Source organism: Synchytrium microbalum, assembly GCF_006535985.1.
Source record: "Synchytrium microbalum strain JEL517 chromosome Unknown SmJEL517_scf0002, whole genome shotgun sequence".
Classification (NCBI taxonomy): domain Eukaryota; kingdom Fungi; phylum Chytridiomycota; class Chytridiomycetes; order Synchytriales; family Synchytriaceae; genus Synchytrium; species Synchytrium microbalum.
In genome coordinates this window covers 272599-289711 of record NW_022158351.1, presented here as the reverse complement: position 1 = coordinate 289711, position 17113 = coordinate 272599, and the positions used below count along the sequence as shown (strand labels likewise).

Below are 17113 nucleotides of genomic sequence, written 5' to 3'. Positions count from 1 at the left end.
GCTGCCATAAATACTTCAGTGGGACTCTCGCATGTTTGTCATGCAGCGATAACCGTCATGGAATACCCGACCTGTATTGATGGTCTTAGCGCTTTGAATGGAGTCGTGTGGTGAGTACGCTGTTTCAACTTCATATAGAGATTTTTTTGTAATGTGAACTGTCAACTTAGGTCTACGCTGGCCGTTGACGTTGCATCACTTTGGCTGGCATTTATTGCATGGGGTGTTTATTCGTATTTTGAATACACAGCTTGGAGAGCATAAGTGAAACCTCATTTTGGTCGTTATTCTTGTAGTATTACGTACATATAAATCCATGGTTTAAATCAAGAGCCTTCTTAGCTCTCATTTGATCATCGATCTTGTGGTAGTATTCAGTGTTGTTTGAAAACCGCTTTGCAACGCGTACAGGAGTGCGTTTAGAGCGTTGATACACTCAATCTCATTAGGATTAGTCGCAAAGAATGAGTCACGGTATCTTCACATGGCGATCGATACGGAAATCGGCACAAAAAAATCGTGGTAATACAAAGCGTTATCAAACAACGTCCAACAAACGCATATCCAATATTCGATGCAAGTCCCATCAAGTGGAGCTTACGAAAGCGGCGCCATGGCTCCCGGACTCCCTTTTCATCCACTGGATCCTCTTACCGCAGACGAATTACGCTCTGCGTCCAAAATCGTTCGAGCCTACAAGCCCGATTTACTATTCAACCAAATCATCTTTTACTCGATTATCCAAAACGAGCCTACAAAGAGTGAATTTCGGAAATGGAAGGCTGATAGCAAGTATTTGATTCCTCGTGAGGCATCAGTTATTGTGGCACTGCTGAATGCTGATAAGACGAGTAAGTTTTGTCATTTGGTGGTGGAGATTGTAGAAACGTGTTGATTTTAAATCGAAGAAACGTGTGGATTGTAGTCTACGTTTATCGCTCACGTGGGTCAACTAGGAACGATTGTTGAAACAACTGTTGAACTGGCACCCAAGGGGCAGGTTAAAAGCTGGAAAATTGTTCCTGATGTCGAACCAACGTATATTGGAGAGGAGCTTGATGCTGTGGCAGCGTGAGTGATTTCAGATGTTGCCTGTACATCAAATTATCGAAACTCACACACCCAATATCAGGTACTTGTTGAAGCACCCCAAAATTATCGAGGTATGTGCTAAATTCGGTCTTCGTATGGATCAGGTTGTCATTGATCCGTGGCCTCTGGGACGCTGGCCCGAACATGAGGTATTCTAGTATCTGAACTGTTGTGTAGTAAACCACTGTCTAATTGTTTCTTGTGTCTCGCAGGGCAAGAGAGTCTTCCAGTGCTTCATGTATGGACGGCTGTTTGAAGACGACAAGTAAGTGCTGCTTCCTGGATCACTCTCGCGTACCACCCGGATACTCACCTTCTCTCACTAGCTATTACGCTCATCCCTTGCCAATATGTCCAATTGTCGACTGTATTGCTATGGAGATGATCAAACTCGACTACTTCCCCGAAAAGGAAACCAAGGCCGGTGTACCAATGGCAACTGCCAACTATGCCGCCAAGTATAGCACTGAATGGAATGGTTTCCGTACTGTATGTATCAATTTCAAGGACAATCTCAGAAGCAAAGTGTCCACGACCAACGTTTCAATGAATTAGGACTTGAAACCATTCCAGATCACGCAACCTCAAGGAGCCAGTTTCAAAATCGAGGGCCGACGTGTAACGTGGGCCAATTGGTCCTTGACGGTTGGCCAAAACTATCGAGAGGGGCTGGTACTCCACGATATAGTCTTTGATGACAGACAATCTGGTACCAAACGTCCGATTTTGCATCGGGCTAGTATCAATGAGATGGTTGTTCCATATGGAGATCCTCGAATGCCGGTTCCACGTAAACACGCTTTTGATATTGGTGAACTTGGACTTGGAAATCTCGCAAACCCGTTGGAATACGGTTGTGATTGTGTTGGCCGTAAGTATTCTTAAAAGCAAACAGAGTGAAGTTGTCTGACAAACGTGTTTTTGTAGATGTCGAATATCTCGATTTTGTCTTCGGCAACGGCGCCGGTAGGTGTTTGTGAAAAGAGTGAAGTTTTGACACGCAGACAGCATACTCAACCTTTATTCAATCAAAAGGCGACGTTACAACCATCAAGAATGCCATTTGCATACACGAGGAGGACCAAGTATTACAAAATTTGAAACTTACTCCTCGTAGTTTATGTGGCTAATGTGTGATTTCTGATAGGGTATTCTCTGGAAGCATACCGACTTTGCGACCAAGAAGGTCGAGGTCCGTCGAAACAGGAGACTCGTGATTTCATTCACAGCAACCCTCTTGAATTACGAGTATTGTGTATACTGGTACCTGTGGTTAGACGGAGCTATTCAGTGCGAGGTTAAGGCAACTGGAATCTTGTCCGTCATTGGTGGTACGTTTGTGTTGTATTTATGCGTTGAATCTCTGTGTAATATTGTATGAATAAGCTTATATGGAAAGTCGACAATTAACCGAATGCCTTCATCATCCTCAACAGCATCTGAAGATGGTGTGCCCAAATATGGAACGCTTGTGGCTCCTGGTGTCAATGCAACCTTCCACCAACACCTGTTTTGTGCCAGATTGGATTTACCAGGCTCAAATACTGTAACAGAAGTCGATGTGGTGCCTGTGGTGGGCAAGGAGAATCCATATGGAAACGCATTTACAACGAAGGAAACCGTATTGCAGTCTGAAAAAATGAGTGCTGGCCGACTAGCTAATCTCGATACAGCCCGAACATGGAAAGTCTTGTATGAGGGTGATCCACCTCATAAGACGACAGGAAAGATACCAGCTTATAAGCTCTTCCCCACCAACTCCCAACCTCTTATGGCCAACGAGGACTCGATGATTGCAAAACGGGCTGGATTTGCAGGCAAACACCTCTGGGTTACGAAAGCAGACCCAGCGGAATTCTGGGCTGCAGGAACTTTCATCAACTTGACTAGCAAAAGTGATGGAGTGTCGAAATGGGTTGAAAAAGATAGAAGGATCGTCAAGGAAGATTTAGTGATGTGGCATCAGTTTGGTCTGACGCATTGTCCCAAGACGGAGGACTGGCCCATTATGGTATGACGTTCGAGTAAGAACATGGATCAACTTGATGCTAATAACGTAACAAAATATCTTATTTAGCCCGTCGAGATGACTGGATTTGTATATAGGCCAGCGAACTTTTATACAGTAACGCCAACCTTGGATGTGCCACCTCAACAGACTGATCATTGTGGATCAAAGACGTGCCATGGTGAAGCTGCCAAACTGTAATCCTCAGCCTAGTCATTGCGAATACAAGGTCGATAGTAGAAGAACAAACATCCGTGTTGACTGAGCGAATTGGGCAGCAGACACATTTCTGCCATTTCTGAATCTATTCTAACGTTTTGTGGCGCAGAATTATCAGATACTACGACTGGTCTGACATGTACTGCTGTTAGCGAAGCATACACGAACAAACATGTGCTAGACCACACATCAACCGTCGATCAACGCGAGGATATCTATATTAACCAAGAGCCAATAGATCCAAGTCGAAACAATCAGCAGAAAGTACAGCAAAAAGCTCGAAATTTTTTCGTTGAAGACATATAGGCCAAGAGCGCTTCCAATTGGGCAAGGATTGTACGATGCACTCGGTGAATTTACTTCACGTTGAGAGTATGACGTATGGGCATATGTTTGGATGGACAGATGAGGCAAATCCCAGCAATGATAATAGTGCAGGTATGACTAATCCTAGACAACCGAACTGGACAACCGATAAAGCCCCAGCAACGAAATCCGCTAATCTCTTGCCCACCCGTATCGTGCTGAGCCAAAACCTGTTATCGCCAACCCCCTGTTTTTTTCAAGTTATTTCAACACATCCTTCTTCTTTCTAACACAACCACCGACATCTGGAAGTAGTTCTTGACTAGAAGCTTTTTGATAGCATACAGCCAAGGTGAGTACTGTGCGATGGATTCAAAACTAGTGCTGCATCTGATGCACAAAAACCGGTTATTCTATTTACGGTTGCAACTCTGATTCAAGAAGCTAAACCTAAAAACTTTCACTTCGCAACATAGAACATCATGAATACTAGTGACGGCCAGCTCGCTGCCATCTACTCGGGATGGGCAACTCCTACTGCCATATTTCCCACTGACACTGGCAGTCAAGGTTTCATGATCTGGTACGATCTTGTTTCGTTATTAAAAGCTTGAATTTCCTGCCGTCAAAGGATGTCAAGACAATTATATTAAAAATGATTCCACTTATATAGGGGTGCTGCCCTTGTATTCATCATGACAGTACGTATTTCACATCCCGATTTGCCCCATCGCAAAATTGTGGGGCAACACTTCGTGGCTTAGTGTGGTGGCGAAGATGTGAAGAAGCGTGATAATGACCATCATATCGACTTGAATATCTTATCAATGACGACTCTAACCTTATCTACCGTGTGCTCTAGCCTGGTTTGGGTTTCTACTACTCTGGAATGGTCAGAGCAAAGAATGCCTTATCGGTACGTCATATTTGCCGAACATCAAGATCGATCTCAAGTTCATGGACAGGCATGGACTCGCACTAATCTCTCTCGATTATCTAGCTCATCATGATATGTTTCATGGCAAACAGTGTGGTGACGATGCAGGTATGTTGATTTGTTCGATCAATGCATAAAAACAAGGTGACTTAGTTATGTTTCAACTTGTAGTGGATCGCCTTTGGTTTCTCTTTAACTTTCTCTGAAGGATCTGGCGGATTCATTGGTGACTTTGCACACGCTGGTTTGGTGAGTGGTGGCCCTAGACTTGACTTTGAAATCATACTGAGCAGATAAGTGGAAATCATCAACTTACATATATATTGGTCCTTTCTAGTCAAACACTGGTCCATGGGCTATGCCATTGACTGCCCCAGCAATCTCATCCACCACATTCATGTTGTACCAACTCATGTTCGCAACCATTACCCCCGCTCTTATCTTCGGATCCGTCGCCGATCGATTCCGAATTCTCCCTGCAATGATCTTCATCTTCTTCTGGGCCACCTTTGTCTATGACTTTGTTGCATGCTGGACCTGGAATGGTAAGTTTGAGTCCTGTGTTGCGAACGATTTCAAAATCTTCTGTCAAAGCCCCATCTTGAACCCCAATCCATGTCTTCAATAGTAAACGGATGGCTCCACAACTTGGGAGGTGCTGGTAACGGTTCCTTCGACTTTGCTGGTGGAGGACCAGTACACATCGCTTCTGGATTCGGAGGCTTGGCCTACGCTATGGTCTTGGGTGTACGATACCGTCGTGGTAACGAAGAATTCAAGCCCCACAACTTGGTCAATGTCTTCTTGGGCACTACTCTCCTCTGGTTTGGTTGGGTTGCCTTCAACGGTGGTTCTGCTCTAGCTGCTTCTCCACGTGCTTCTATGGCTGCATCCGTCACTACCATCGCCGCCTCTGCTGGTTCAATCACCTGGCCTTTGTGGGATTACATCTGGTCCCGAAAGATGTCTGGTCTTGGATTCTGCTCTGGTGCCGTCGCTGGCCTTGTAGCAATCACCCCAGCTTCCGGATACGTTGCTCCATGGGCTGCAGTCATCATTGGTTCCTCTGCTGGTGTCTTCTGTAACATGACTTGTCGTATTAAGACCGTCTTTGGTTTCGATGATTCTCTTGACGCATGGGTAGGTTGATCATGTTACGGAGCAGATCATAACAGATATGTTTTCTAACGTTCCTCTCCTTCTGATTTGTAGGCAGTACACGGATGTGGTGGTGTCTTGGGTGGTATCTTGACTGGATTCTTCGCTCAACGATGGATTATTCAACTCGATGGATCTCTCCCCTTGGGAGGCTGGATGGACCAACACTGGATCCAAATGGCTTACCAAATCGTAGGATGTGTAGTCATTGCTTTCTGGGCCTTCTTCGTTTCATACATAATGCTCATCATCATCAACCGTATCCCCGGTCTCCACCTCCGTAAGTGTGCTTATTTGAAATTCGCTCGTTTGAATCGCTCTTCTGCTTTTCGATTGTTTTGCGTCTCTCCTAACTCTTTTCTCAACTAAAATCCAGGTCCTTCTGAAGAAGAAGAAATCTTGGGTAAGCGTCCTGCCATATATATACCATACATTCATGTCGTTTTACAAACATGTATCTAACAAATTCTCACTATTCGTAGGTGCTGATCTCGCTGAAATGGGTGAAGTTGGATACGAATTGGTCCCATCATCCTTGGAAGTCTTAGATGAAAAGGCCACTGCTACCGCCACCGTTTAAGTTTACCACTGGAACTTAATCCCACTTATATAATATAATGTTCTCCCACAGTTTCAGTTCAAATAGACCTGCTCTAGCAACCAAAAAAGGAAATGCGAAACGTGTCGTTTCTTCTATTTGACGCGATCTAGCATCTCCATTTCAGATTCCTGCTTTGGAACTACTGCTACAACCATATTGCACTTTTGGTACAAATATGTCCTTGGTTGCTGAGTTGCGACGTTTTGAAATTGTTGGAACTTCACGATCGCTAGTAGTCGACGCTCTCCATTCCAAGCAAAGACGATGGCACGTAAAGCTCCATCATCCAAGAAATCCAAATCAGAGTCTGGATCTGATGTCTCTCCACCATCAACTGAAGATGATGTATCTGAAGTCAAGTCCGACGACGACTCTATTGACGTTTCAGAAGAGGATGAAGCTCCAAAGACAGCAAAGAAACGTAAATCAGTAAAAGATAAATCCACTCCAAAGAAGAGCTCCAAGAAGGCTGCGTCATCGAGTAAAAGATCCAACATTCAGAAACACTTAACTGATGAAGACGGTGAATCTGAAGAGGAAGAGGAGGAGGACAAGCCAAAGCCGAAACGTGCTAAAGTATCTGCTAAAGGAAAAACCAAGAAAGTCAAGCATGAAGATGAAGAGAATGATGATGTGGCAGTCACTGATGGTGCAGGTGGACCAATTTCAAAGCAGACGCTAGAGTTTCTTAAAGAGCTCAAGGTATTTTGATTTATTGATCTTAGTGGTTATGATTTGGCATTGTCGGTGCACTGAGTGTCGTGCTGTTGGTTGAGTTTGATTTGGTACTTGTTTGACGTTGTTGGGATTTCCGATGTACTTGGGAGAGACACTCAGCGTTGTCGTATGGACCGCACTTTCAATCTCAATACTTTGTTTCTTAACTGTCCATTAGAAAAACAACAACAAGGAATGGATGCATGCTCATAAGAAGCCATTAGATGACAAATATCGCCCGTATGTACAAGACCAATGTCTCGGTTGTGTTTTGAATTCAATGAAGCTCATAGCTCAACCTGAACTGACAAGCTAATACACCTTACGCAGACAATTCACTCGCTTCGTCACAAGCATGATTGCAAAAGCCAGAGACATTGATCCTACTATCAGGAATGTCGATGCTCGAGAAGCCTTGTTTCGAATCAACCGAGATTGTAGATTTGGAGGACCTCCATACCGTGAGTTGAGTCACTTTGTTCTTGACGATGATGAAGCTTACATTGTCTTTTAGAGGCCCATATGGCATTTGCTGTATCTAGAACTGGGAGAAAAGGCGAGAGTGCCAAGTACTATGTTCATGGTATAACAAAAAGCCCACTCAAGCTCGTCCAATCACCACCGTTTCTCACACATTTCTCGCGCCGCAGTTGCTCCTGATGGTGAATCATTCGTTGGAGGTGGCCTTTGGAAACCATCATCACCTGAACTAGCCGATATTCGTGAAAATATTGCTGACAATCCAGGAGCTTTGCGAGATATTTTGAACAATCGTGAATTCAAGGAGATTTTTGGAAACAAGTTTTTTGAATCAGAGGCGCTAAAGACTGCTCCAAAGGGATATGATAAGACTCATGAAGCTATTGATTTGCTCAGGATGAAATCGTATGTGTTTGAATTACATCTTATGCCTACTTTACATCTTGTTTTTGATGCAGTTGGGTACATTTACACGATACGTTGAACTTGCATTAAAAGCTTGCTCCAGTTTCATTTTGGAGAATATGTGACTAAAATGCTGTCTCATTTGTTGAACTTAGATTCACGGTCGGCAAGAACTTTACGGACGCAGAGGTGTTGTCACCAGATTTTGGAGACAAGGTTGCTCAAGTGTTTCGTGTCATCCAGCCATTCATCACATTGCTGAACGAGTACCTAATACCTCAGTAAAGGTACCCAGAACTTCTGTTTCGCACTTTTGTTATATATATATAATGTAAGCTAGCTTTATTGATTCTACAAGCTTCTTTCTCGTTTGATGAGTTGTGCATACACAAATGATGAGGGGTTCAACAGACTATATATTATAATATTGCAATCCTGTTTCACTAGACCGCATTAAAGACTAGATGAAAGGGAAGAGAGGTGTCAGGAAAACAAGCACAAAGTGTTGGGACTGGTACACGAGACCCGAGTTGCAAGAGCGGAACATACCAGGTGCAGGGCGAGAGAGAATGACGATGAAGGCGTGAATGACGCCCGGAATCCATCCAAGGATGCAAAGCAACACATTGAGCAGAACTGGGAATGTGCAGAATCCTTCAACCAATCCGACGGCAACTGGTGGAAGCAAGACAGCCAGGACGACTAAAAGAGAAGAGATAGAATGTGGTTAGGTTAGTTGATTTGATCAAGTAGTGACATTAGTGTCATGATGTAGATACAATGACAACTCAAAACAGCACAGTGGGACCATCATGATGATCATGATGATATGAACGAGGAGAACTGATTCTCTCGTATTAGCAACCAGTAAGACTACTAAATATTTCTTCTCAAAACTTGCGGCAAATCTTCTGATTCGAAAATCAGAGGGCCCATTCAAACCGACTTTGATGTGCCTTTGAATGATTAGACTGCATTCCATACCGTCTCATTCAAATAGAATGGACGGACAGTCCTTCCCACAACAATAACGTTTCGGAGTCAAAAGCTCCTCACGTTGCCTCGAGGCTGCGAAGTATCAAACGATGACTTACATAGTAAAACCTTTTCAAGTACTCCGGACATAGTTGTGAGATTGTAGTATGCTACTTGTTATATGTTATAAGTTGGATGTTGTTTTGTTTGGAAGGAAGAGTGGGATGGAGGTTTTGTTTTGATGGCACCTTTTTAAACTTTAACTTGGTCACAAGCAAAGGAGGAGAATCTCCACTTGAAGAGTCATGCCACGAACATTTAAAGATTCTTAACAGTTCCATTCTTCGTAGCTACCGTTCTAGTCGTGTTTTGACGCGACATAGCGTAGTCTCCGTATGTTGGCTTGCGAGAAGCTTCAAGTTCAAGTTTAGCAGGTCCGTCCACTAGTCAAACACAGGCGATCGCTCATACCAAAATGGTGCATCATGTATGAAAATATCTATGGACGTTCAATCTACACGTGTGTCGTTCTTAAAACTAGGTGTTTATCGTCGTGTTCATGTTTTTGGAGCAAACGCGTTTTCAGCGATGAGGAACCGGATAAGAGTGGATCTTATACCAGCGTCATGGCATGTTTTCCAGTGCTCGTAAAGTACGACCTCTCTTAGTCGATACAAGGAACGCGAGAAATTCTCCATCCGCACATTTCAAAGTTTTTCAAAGCGGTTTGGGTCATGGCGATTCACTGCGCTTCATTGGTCTCCATACGACAAAAGGCTGATCTCTCTCACGTCACCTTGTAACTGATTAACGTTACTTCTGCACTCTCCCTTCAATCCAATTGTGGACATTTTTGCGTTCTTACTACTGGCCAATTTGAGTCTGAAAGCCACAACAACACCACCAATAACGGACAAGGACCTGAGAGAGGGAGAGAGACAACAAGCATGCCGTCTCAAGTAGGGGACGAAGCAACTACGTTGGAAAGGAGGCCACCGCCCCGGACCTTCCCTCCCATTCCAAGTAAGTACTAGGCGATTGCTTTTCCAAAACCATGCATTTTTAGACTCTAACAATGCATTCACTACCACAAACCTAGCTCCAAACGGAATAAACGGAGACACACCTTTACGGCAACGACGAGAATTGTCTATGGAAGTTAATGAGAAATCTCTACATCGAATACCTCCACCTCCTAGCTCACAACCTCGTAGCAAGAGCAATAAAGGACTATGCAATGTGCTGTTTTGGATTAAGGCTTTTATTGCTTTGACCTTATCTATGGCTGGCATGGCATTCCTTGCTTACTTGGTCTATGCAAAGAGGGTATCTGCTACAGCTCCCAAAATTGTTATTGATCCTACATCCGCTGCATGCTCGGCTACAAACAGGACTGGTCTGGGAAGGCTGGAACCGCCTGCTGGAAAGATTATGTGGGGCTTTGCTGTCGATTGGGCTGTACGTATCCTGTTTCTTATACACTGTCGGTTTTTTGCGTTCAAGTTTCACGGTACGTCTCAACACCACCTTTGATCCTAACCGCAACACCCTATTCATACACAGGTCGACACACCACAAAACATATCAACTCGTATGGCTGGCTTAAAACCAGCAGTCGTAGCCATGTTTGCAACAATGGATGAAACCCAATATGGAGGATCGGCAATGTTGTATTGGATGGGTCAACAGGCTGCTCTCACTGGCTCTATGCTCGAAGTCACTATGGAACCTATTGTGAATATGTCGCTCATTCCTGACTCGACTCTGACTGCCCTTGCGAAAGATTGTGCTTACATTAATTCACAATATGGTGTTCCTGTGCTGCTGCGTTTTGGTCATGAGATGAATGGTATAGATACGAGTCTGCTTCGTTTTGTTGGTTATACAGATGAAAGATTTGGAAGATGCAGCGAGCTAATTTATTGTTTATACTATTAGGTGCATGGACTAACTATGGTCTGAAACCAACACAATATGTCACTGGATTTAGGAGAATGACCACTATTATGCGAAAGTACAGTAATCTCACAGGTGGGTCTTCTATATTCGGTACAAGCACAAATAAAGGGGCGCGTTCTAACATTCGTCATGCTGTGAAATAGCCATGCTTTGGGCACCTAATGTGGGAATAACATATCCCTTCTCTGCTACTGCAGCTCAACTACCTGCTGTTGGATCAGTTGACTGGAAATTGTTGGACACCAATGCGGATGGTGTGATAAATGATGCTGACGACGTAAGTTATTGTGTTTGAGACATATTGCTTTTGCTTCAACACTCATCATTTTTCCATCATGGTCTCTATAGCCGTATGGTCCATATTGTGAGTCTTTACAATTGTCACTTCTCTAATCCCACAAAATTCTCATACTTTCTTTCCGACAGATCCTGGCGATGACTACGTTGATTGGGTTGGACTCAGTTTATACGTCTTCCAAGAAGGAACCACCAATGTTGCATTCCAGACTACGTACTTCTCTGTAAGTTTTCAGCGATTGTCGCGACCATCTTTTTTGGCTCTGCCCAAAAACTTACAAATCATCATACAGGATTACATGTTTGCCCAAGGCCCAACCATTGATGCTCTAGTAGACGCAAGATACAACCAGACAAACCACGACTTTTACACACGCTTCGCATCTGCAAAGAACAAGCCAATGTGTTTCCCTGAAAGTGGGTCCCCATATCATCCCGCATATGGAGGAGTTGATGAGTTGACTCTGAAACAAGGTATTATCAGCCACATTATTACCGTTTTTTTGCCTTGATACTAAAACGAATGTTTTATAGGCTGGTGGCGACAAGTGTACGCACCCACAACATTGTCCAACTTCCCACTACTAAAGATGGTGGTGAACTTTGAGGAAGAGAAGCTGAATGATAGGAGTATCATGTCAGATTGGAGGCTTGCATCGAATCCAGCAGTTATTGCTGCCTATGTTGCGGATCTGCAGTCGTATACTAATAGGTTGACTTATGGAGGAACGTTTGGTATCGATTGTTCTGGAACTTTTGCTGTAAGTTTTATATCCTTGGTTTCGGTTTCGTTTGGATTTGGTTTGGTGTCAGAACTAGAAAGACTGACTGAATTTTACTACTAGTTCCAATAACTTAGAGTTTTGGTATTTTGCACACACTGTATTATTTTGATTGCACTTTGCATAGCGAGAATATATTAGTAGTAGTTAAAAAGATAAATATACTCATACTGTAGCAAGAGACGTTGTTGTAGGGGGATGTTTGTTCGTGGTGATTGTTTTGCAGAGCCTTCGTGATTTTTTTTTTGCAAGTAGACAACACAACCCGTTCGATTGAAACAAACACCGTATACGAAGGATGGCCGAGCAAGTACAATATCATTTGGAGCGGATGCTACCCGAGCTACGGGATCTCGAAGAACGTGGAGTCTTTAGCAAAGTAAACGTCAAAACACACAAAAAAATATCCAGTTGGATATCGAACTGACACCTTTCTCCTTAACCAGGTCGAAATAAAGTCCATAGTTAAATCCCGCACATCCTTCGAATACGCCATCCACCGCCGCATAACCTCAAAATCCGACTACCTCCGCTACATATCCTACGAAATCAATCTCGAAAAGCTTCGCAAGAAGCGCAAACACCGACTTGGACTAAACCAGCCTGCCAACAAACGTAACGGCGCGAAAGGAATCACTGTTAGTGACTATTCTATCGTCCAACGAATCCATTCCCTGTATCAAAAGGCTCTGAAAAAGTTCGGTGGTGATGTTGAACTGTGGGTGGAATACTTGAACTGGGCACAGGAGATCAAGAGTACGAAAGCCCTGGGAAAGAGCTTTGCAAGGGCTATACAGCTGCATCCGTTGAAGGAGGTGTTTTGGATTATGGCGGCCGGGTGGGAGTTTGAGGAGAATCAGAATATGGTTAATGCTAGATGTGAGTCCTTCACCACAAAAAAGGTTACATGTGTTGATTGAATACTGATTTTCAATTCCTTTTGATAGCACTCTTCCAACGGGCGTTACGTCTCCTCAACAGCTCAAAGCTCGTATGGCACGAATACTTTAAACTTGAATGTCTGTATCTCCACAAGCTGTTGCTACGACGCAAGATCTTGATGGGCGCCGATGACAAGAAGGAAGCTAACGATGTCAAGGAAGGAGATTCAGATAACGAAGACGACGATGAAGATGGGACGATGATAAAACTACCGTCGTTGCCTCAAGAATCTGAATTACGACCATTGCCTTTACAATCGGTAAATACAGCATAGCTTATATCGCTGTCTTTTTTGCTAACTGATGTACTTGCTAGGAATCCGCATTCACTGTTGCCGAAACGCTACTCAGTGAAGGAATGACTCCTGCCCAAACAGCCTTTTTCGATGGTGCTATACCTAGAGCTATATATCGGAATGCTATCAAAGGTAATATATTGTTGTCTTCCCGGAATCTATTGAGCATCGCTCATCCACCTTGTTTATTTTCCTTTTTTTGGGCACATTAGAAATTTCAAAAGACCTTGATTTCAGACTTGAATTCCTTTCCATTTATCGGAAATTCGAGTTTCCGTCTGTCGGGCAGAATGAAGTTTATGATTCGTGAGTATAAGCTCAAGTCGTTTCCTGAATGTTGGTCCTCATTTTGTTTCACGTCTTTAGAATCGAACGAGACTTCACCACTGTACAAAGCAAGGCTGCTTTAGCTCAACGATATCTATGGTTGGACGCATCAAACGATCCAACAAGTCCGTTATTCCCTGCTGCATTGAAGAAATGTGTGGATGCGTTTGAAGCTTGTTTCAAAGTGAGAGCCCACTACTAAAGGTTTTTTCTGTTTTAAACACATTCTTATTTTCTTTCTTCAAAATGTTCAGGACCTTCCAGAAATATGGCAGGCATATCATGACTTTGTTCAGGATGTGCTGTCACGCTCTGATGAAGGAAACATGAGCAAGTTTTTAGAAAGGTTGTTGGAAGGGATAAATTCTAGGAAGCCGTGAACTGTACAAATAATAAGTCCACCTCAATAGACAATTTTTGCACTTGCTGATTTTGTAGCGACTTGCTGCTGTCTTTGTTGTGTTTGGCCAACATCCTTCGGAAACTTTTTTTACGTGATTTGGTGCGAAGCTGAGAGGTTTGTTGAGCAACTAAAAAAATCTTGAACCTCATCGCATTATAGATTGGAATATACTGTCTGCTTCATCACTGAGCGATCGATAGAGAAATAACATGGCTTCATTGGACGAAGATCTTTCGAAAGACGCGAGGACAGTGACATTCTTAGCCAAGACTTCTACCGTGTCGTGGCAGATATGGAAGGAGACTGAGCCAGAGCTTTATTGGTGAGTTTAGTCAATACTGTATGACTTGCCAATTTTTTGCCATGGTCGTCGGAAAATCTAAATGCAGATATCTGGGTTTTGCAACCAAATAGTCCCAAAATGACACCTTCCTCTCAACATAAACAGGTACTTGGAAAAACACTATAAAGCATACCGAGCATCGATAAAGCTCACAGCAGACGAGAAAGTCTATGTCATTGAAACCGAAATGCCCAATGATCAGGTTGGGAAATTCCAGAAGGCTTTTAACGCTGGATTGATTGCTACGGAGCTTGATCGTATGCATGGTCTTGATCCTACTGTTCGACAAAAGGATGTAGGTTGCTTTGACGTGTCGTGTCGCTGAACAGAACAATCGATGATAGGATCCAAATGTTTGAGGAAACCAACGTGCACAACCTTACTCATTGCGCTTTTTACTCTAGGCCAAACTGACCAGATTGAACGTAACGGCTGGAACAGTGCTGCCTTCCAATCTCGACAAGAGCTCAATTACTGCTCTTGAGCAGAGATTGCTTGAACTCGAGCTACATGAGAGGGCTCGGTCTATAGATATTCGAGGTACACGAGAGGCTTGTTGTCATATGAATAGCCTACTTTGGACCCTTTTTTTGGATGAGGTGTTTTTTCCGCAACCGACGCAAAGCCGTTGTCCTAACAATACGTTTTATCTTTAGCCATCATGGAAAAGATGCAAACCTTGCAATTGGATATGTTTAAGAAGCTAGAGGCTATGGATAAGAAGGTATTGTGAGGGATCATCTAGCGGATTTGTGGAGCTTCATTTTTTTGGCTGGTTGATACTGACAACCATGTGTTTGTATAGGTTGATCAAAATGCTCATGAATTGTCTTGGAAGTGCGAGAAGAGTGAGGCTGCTCTCAAGAAGGTAGATACGGAAGCTTAAATTTGCGCTTTTTTTGGTTGTCATGACTGACGAACCCAACCTTCCAATTACCACATAGTACCGAGCCAAGTAATTTATCTATTCTCTATTTCTCTGACTCAAAATATTCAAATCATCGTATCCAAGTACAAATTGGAGTTGTTGGTCTCGTTGAAATCCCTGTTGGCTTCCTTAAAGGCACACAAACATTGAAAAAGGTTCAGGTGAACAGAATTCAATACCCTTTGGACTTATTCACTCTCATCAAGGGAAAATGAGTTGTATTTACCTGTCAACGTCACTGTGACTTTCAAGTCGTTCTCACAGTTTGACACTTTGGGGTTGTTCCCACAGTACCCTGTTCAGAATATTGCAATACAAAGCACTACCAAATTTGATCTGCATTTCCTCGAATCAAAATCCAAGTTCCAAGCAAAATGATTGTAAATTTCTGCATCATCATCGTCGTATCGATCTGCACAACAACTCTTGGCTTGAGCCTTGATCAAGTCGCATCTGTATCCATTAGCAGGACACCATCACCACCACCATCTGGTGATCAAGATTCACATGCAGCCATATTTCCTGCAACTACTTGCACGCATCCTCAACTTCGGTAAGTATGGCGAAACACAACCTGTTGGTTACATGTATAAAATTCCGGCAGCTCAGCTATATTTTGGCACCTTGCAGAAAGGAATGGCGAGAACTCACTGAAACTGAAATCACCAAATTCCTACATGCCATATCAGTCATCAAGTCCAGTCCATCGAAAATGGGACGAAGGAACTTGTATGAGGATTTCGTGCATGTACATTTGTTGAATGCAGCTAGTTGTCATGCTACGGTAAAAATCCCAGTGGGATTGCTTGATTTGCGAGTTCCACATATTGACGTTCCATCTCTACTTCTTTAGCCTCAGTTTCTTCCATGGCATAGATGGTTTACCTACCTCTTTGAAAAGGAATTACAAGCTGTAGATTCATCAATTACCATCCCTTATTGGGTATGGAATGTGTCTTGAATTTGGATTTTTGGTTCTTTCAAATTCTAATCCCATTCAACAAACACATCACACAAATAGGACTGGGCTCTCGACTATGCAAAACCACACACAGCACCTCTCTGGAATGCCAAATATCTTGGAACGGATGGTGTAACAACATCGTCATCACCCCCAGACCCTCAAGACGACGAACTACCCACATCATGTGTCTTGGATGGTGTTGCTGGAAACTGGACCTCTGCAGAATCATCAGCAACGGATGTTTCTTCATCAGAAAGACCAGTTCATTGCATTGAACGTCGTTTTGGAGGTGATGGTGCTATTAAAGAGCAAAATGGATTTACAAATCATACTTTGCCTGTTTGGTATAGTCCAAAGGCAATGTCGCTGATTGTGGGTTCTGCTGGGTATGATACGTTCAAAGAGCGTTTGGAGGTAGGTTGATTGCTTTTGGTCTTATTGAATCGTGGTGTTGTTGATAAGGTTCTTACGTAACCCTTGACTTTACTGAGTTTCTTTGTTTCAAACAGGCAGGACCACATAACTTGATTCATAATTCTATTGGAGGTGAAATGCCAACAATGTATAGTACTAATGGTGAGGACTCTACACTGTTGAGGTGCCTCACCGCAAAAAAAAATCATATTGATCGGTCTTCAACTCCTTTTCAGATCCTATCTTCTGGTTGCATCACTCGCAAATTGATCGTATCTGGTGGTCCTTCCAAATCCTCTCAAGGGACAATGCTATTTCATATGGAGGATCTCAAGGCTATGACAAGACTCGACCTAGTGAGGAAAAGCAACTTGTTAATGCAAATGTCAAGGATGAGATGTGGGGGTTCAAGGTGAGCCAATTAGTCTTCCCGTTGTCCTTGTTTTTTGCTCCTTCGTTTATAATGTAGCAAACTTGACCTTTGTTGTTGTTTTAGAGCCCAATCGACAATACAAGAAATCTTACCGTCCAAGAAGTCTTAAATATCAATGGGAATGGTCT

General features: G+C 43.2%; 5 protein-coding genes across 5 annotated transcripts; all 5 read left to right on the top strand.

The window, feature by feature from the left end:
- Positions 1 to 613: 613 nt before the first annotated feature.
- On the top strand, positions 614 to 3301 carry SMI503 (primary-amine oxidase; the record flags this gene model as incomplete). The annotated part of the gene is made up of 11 exons (XM_031166432.1): positions 614 to 851; positions 957 to 1071; positions 1133 to 1241; positions 1305 to 1357; positions 1419 to 1581; positions 1648 to 1963; positions 2020 to 2058; positions 2128 to 2177; positions 2240 to 2423; positions 2529 to 3103; positions 3170 to 3301. The coding sequence occupies 11 exons, from the start codon at positions 614 to 616 to the stop codon at positions 3299 to 3301; spliced, it is 1974 nt and encodes a 657-aa protein (XP_031027431.1).
- A 392-nt stretch (positions 3302 to 3693) lies between these two features.
- On the top strand, positions 3694 to 6300 carry SmJEL517_g00502 (uncharacterized protein; the record flags this gene model as incomplete). The annotated part of the gene is made up of 12 exons (XM_031166431.1): positions 3694 to 3840; positions 3966 to 3977; positions 4102 to 4208; positions 4299 to 4326; positions 4488 to 4541; positions 4626 to 4670; positions 4734 to 4811; positions 4900 to 5107; positions 5191 to 5702; positions 5775 to 6000; positions 6097 to 6123; positions 6203 to 6300. 12 exons carry the CDS (start codon positions 3694 to 3696, stop codon positions 6298 to 6300), a joined length of 1542 nt encoding a protein of 513 aa, XP_031027430.1.
- A 3545-nt stretch (positions 6301 to 9845) lies between these two features.
- Positions 9846 to 12008, top strand: SMI501 (mannan endo-1,4-beta-mannosidase; the record flags this gene model as incomplete). The annotated part of the gene is made up of 10 exons (XM_031166430.1): positions 9846 to 9921; positions 9998 to 10356; positions 10462 to 10747; positions 10837 to 10929; positions 11001 to 11134; positions 11206 to 11221; positions 11284 to 11378; positions 11448 to 11628; positions 11689 to 11915; positions 12000 to 12008. 10 exons carry the CDS (start codon positions 9846 to 9848, stop codon positions 12006 to 12008), a joined length of 1476 nt encoding a protein of 491 aa, XP_031027433.1.
- A 226-nt stretch (positions 12009 to 12234) lies between these two features.
- Positions 12235 to 13880, top strand: SmJEL517_g00500 (uncharacterized protein; the record flags this gene model as incomplete). Its single annotated transcript, XM_031166429.1, has 7 exons — positions 12235 to 12315; positions 12383 to 12815; positions 12884 to 13137; positions 13194 to 13305; positions 13386 to 13479; positions 13540 to 13684; positions 13755 to 13880. 7 exons carry the CDS (start codon positions 12235 to 12237, stop codon positions 13878 to 13880), a joined length of 1245 nt encoding a protein of 414 aa, XP_031027432.1.
- A 232-nt stretch (positions 13881 to 14112) lies between these two features.
- On the top strand, positions 14113 to 15132 carry SmJEL517_g00499 (uncharacterized protein; the record flags this gene model as incomplete). The annotated part of the gene is made up of 5 exons (XM_031166428.1): positions 14113 to 14225; positions 14352 to 14541; positions 14651 to 14786; positions 14903 to 14970; positions 15052 to 15132. The coding sequence occupies 5 exons, from the start codon at positions 14113 to 14115 to the stop codon at positions 15130 to 15132; spliced, it is 588 nt and encodes a 195-aa protein (XP_031027515.1).
- Between the last annotated feature and the right edge of the window lie 1981 nt (positions 15133 to 17113).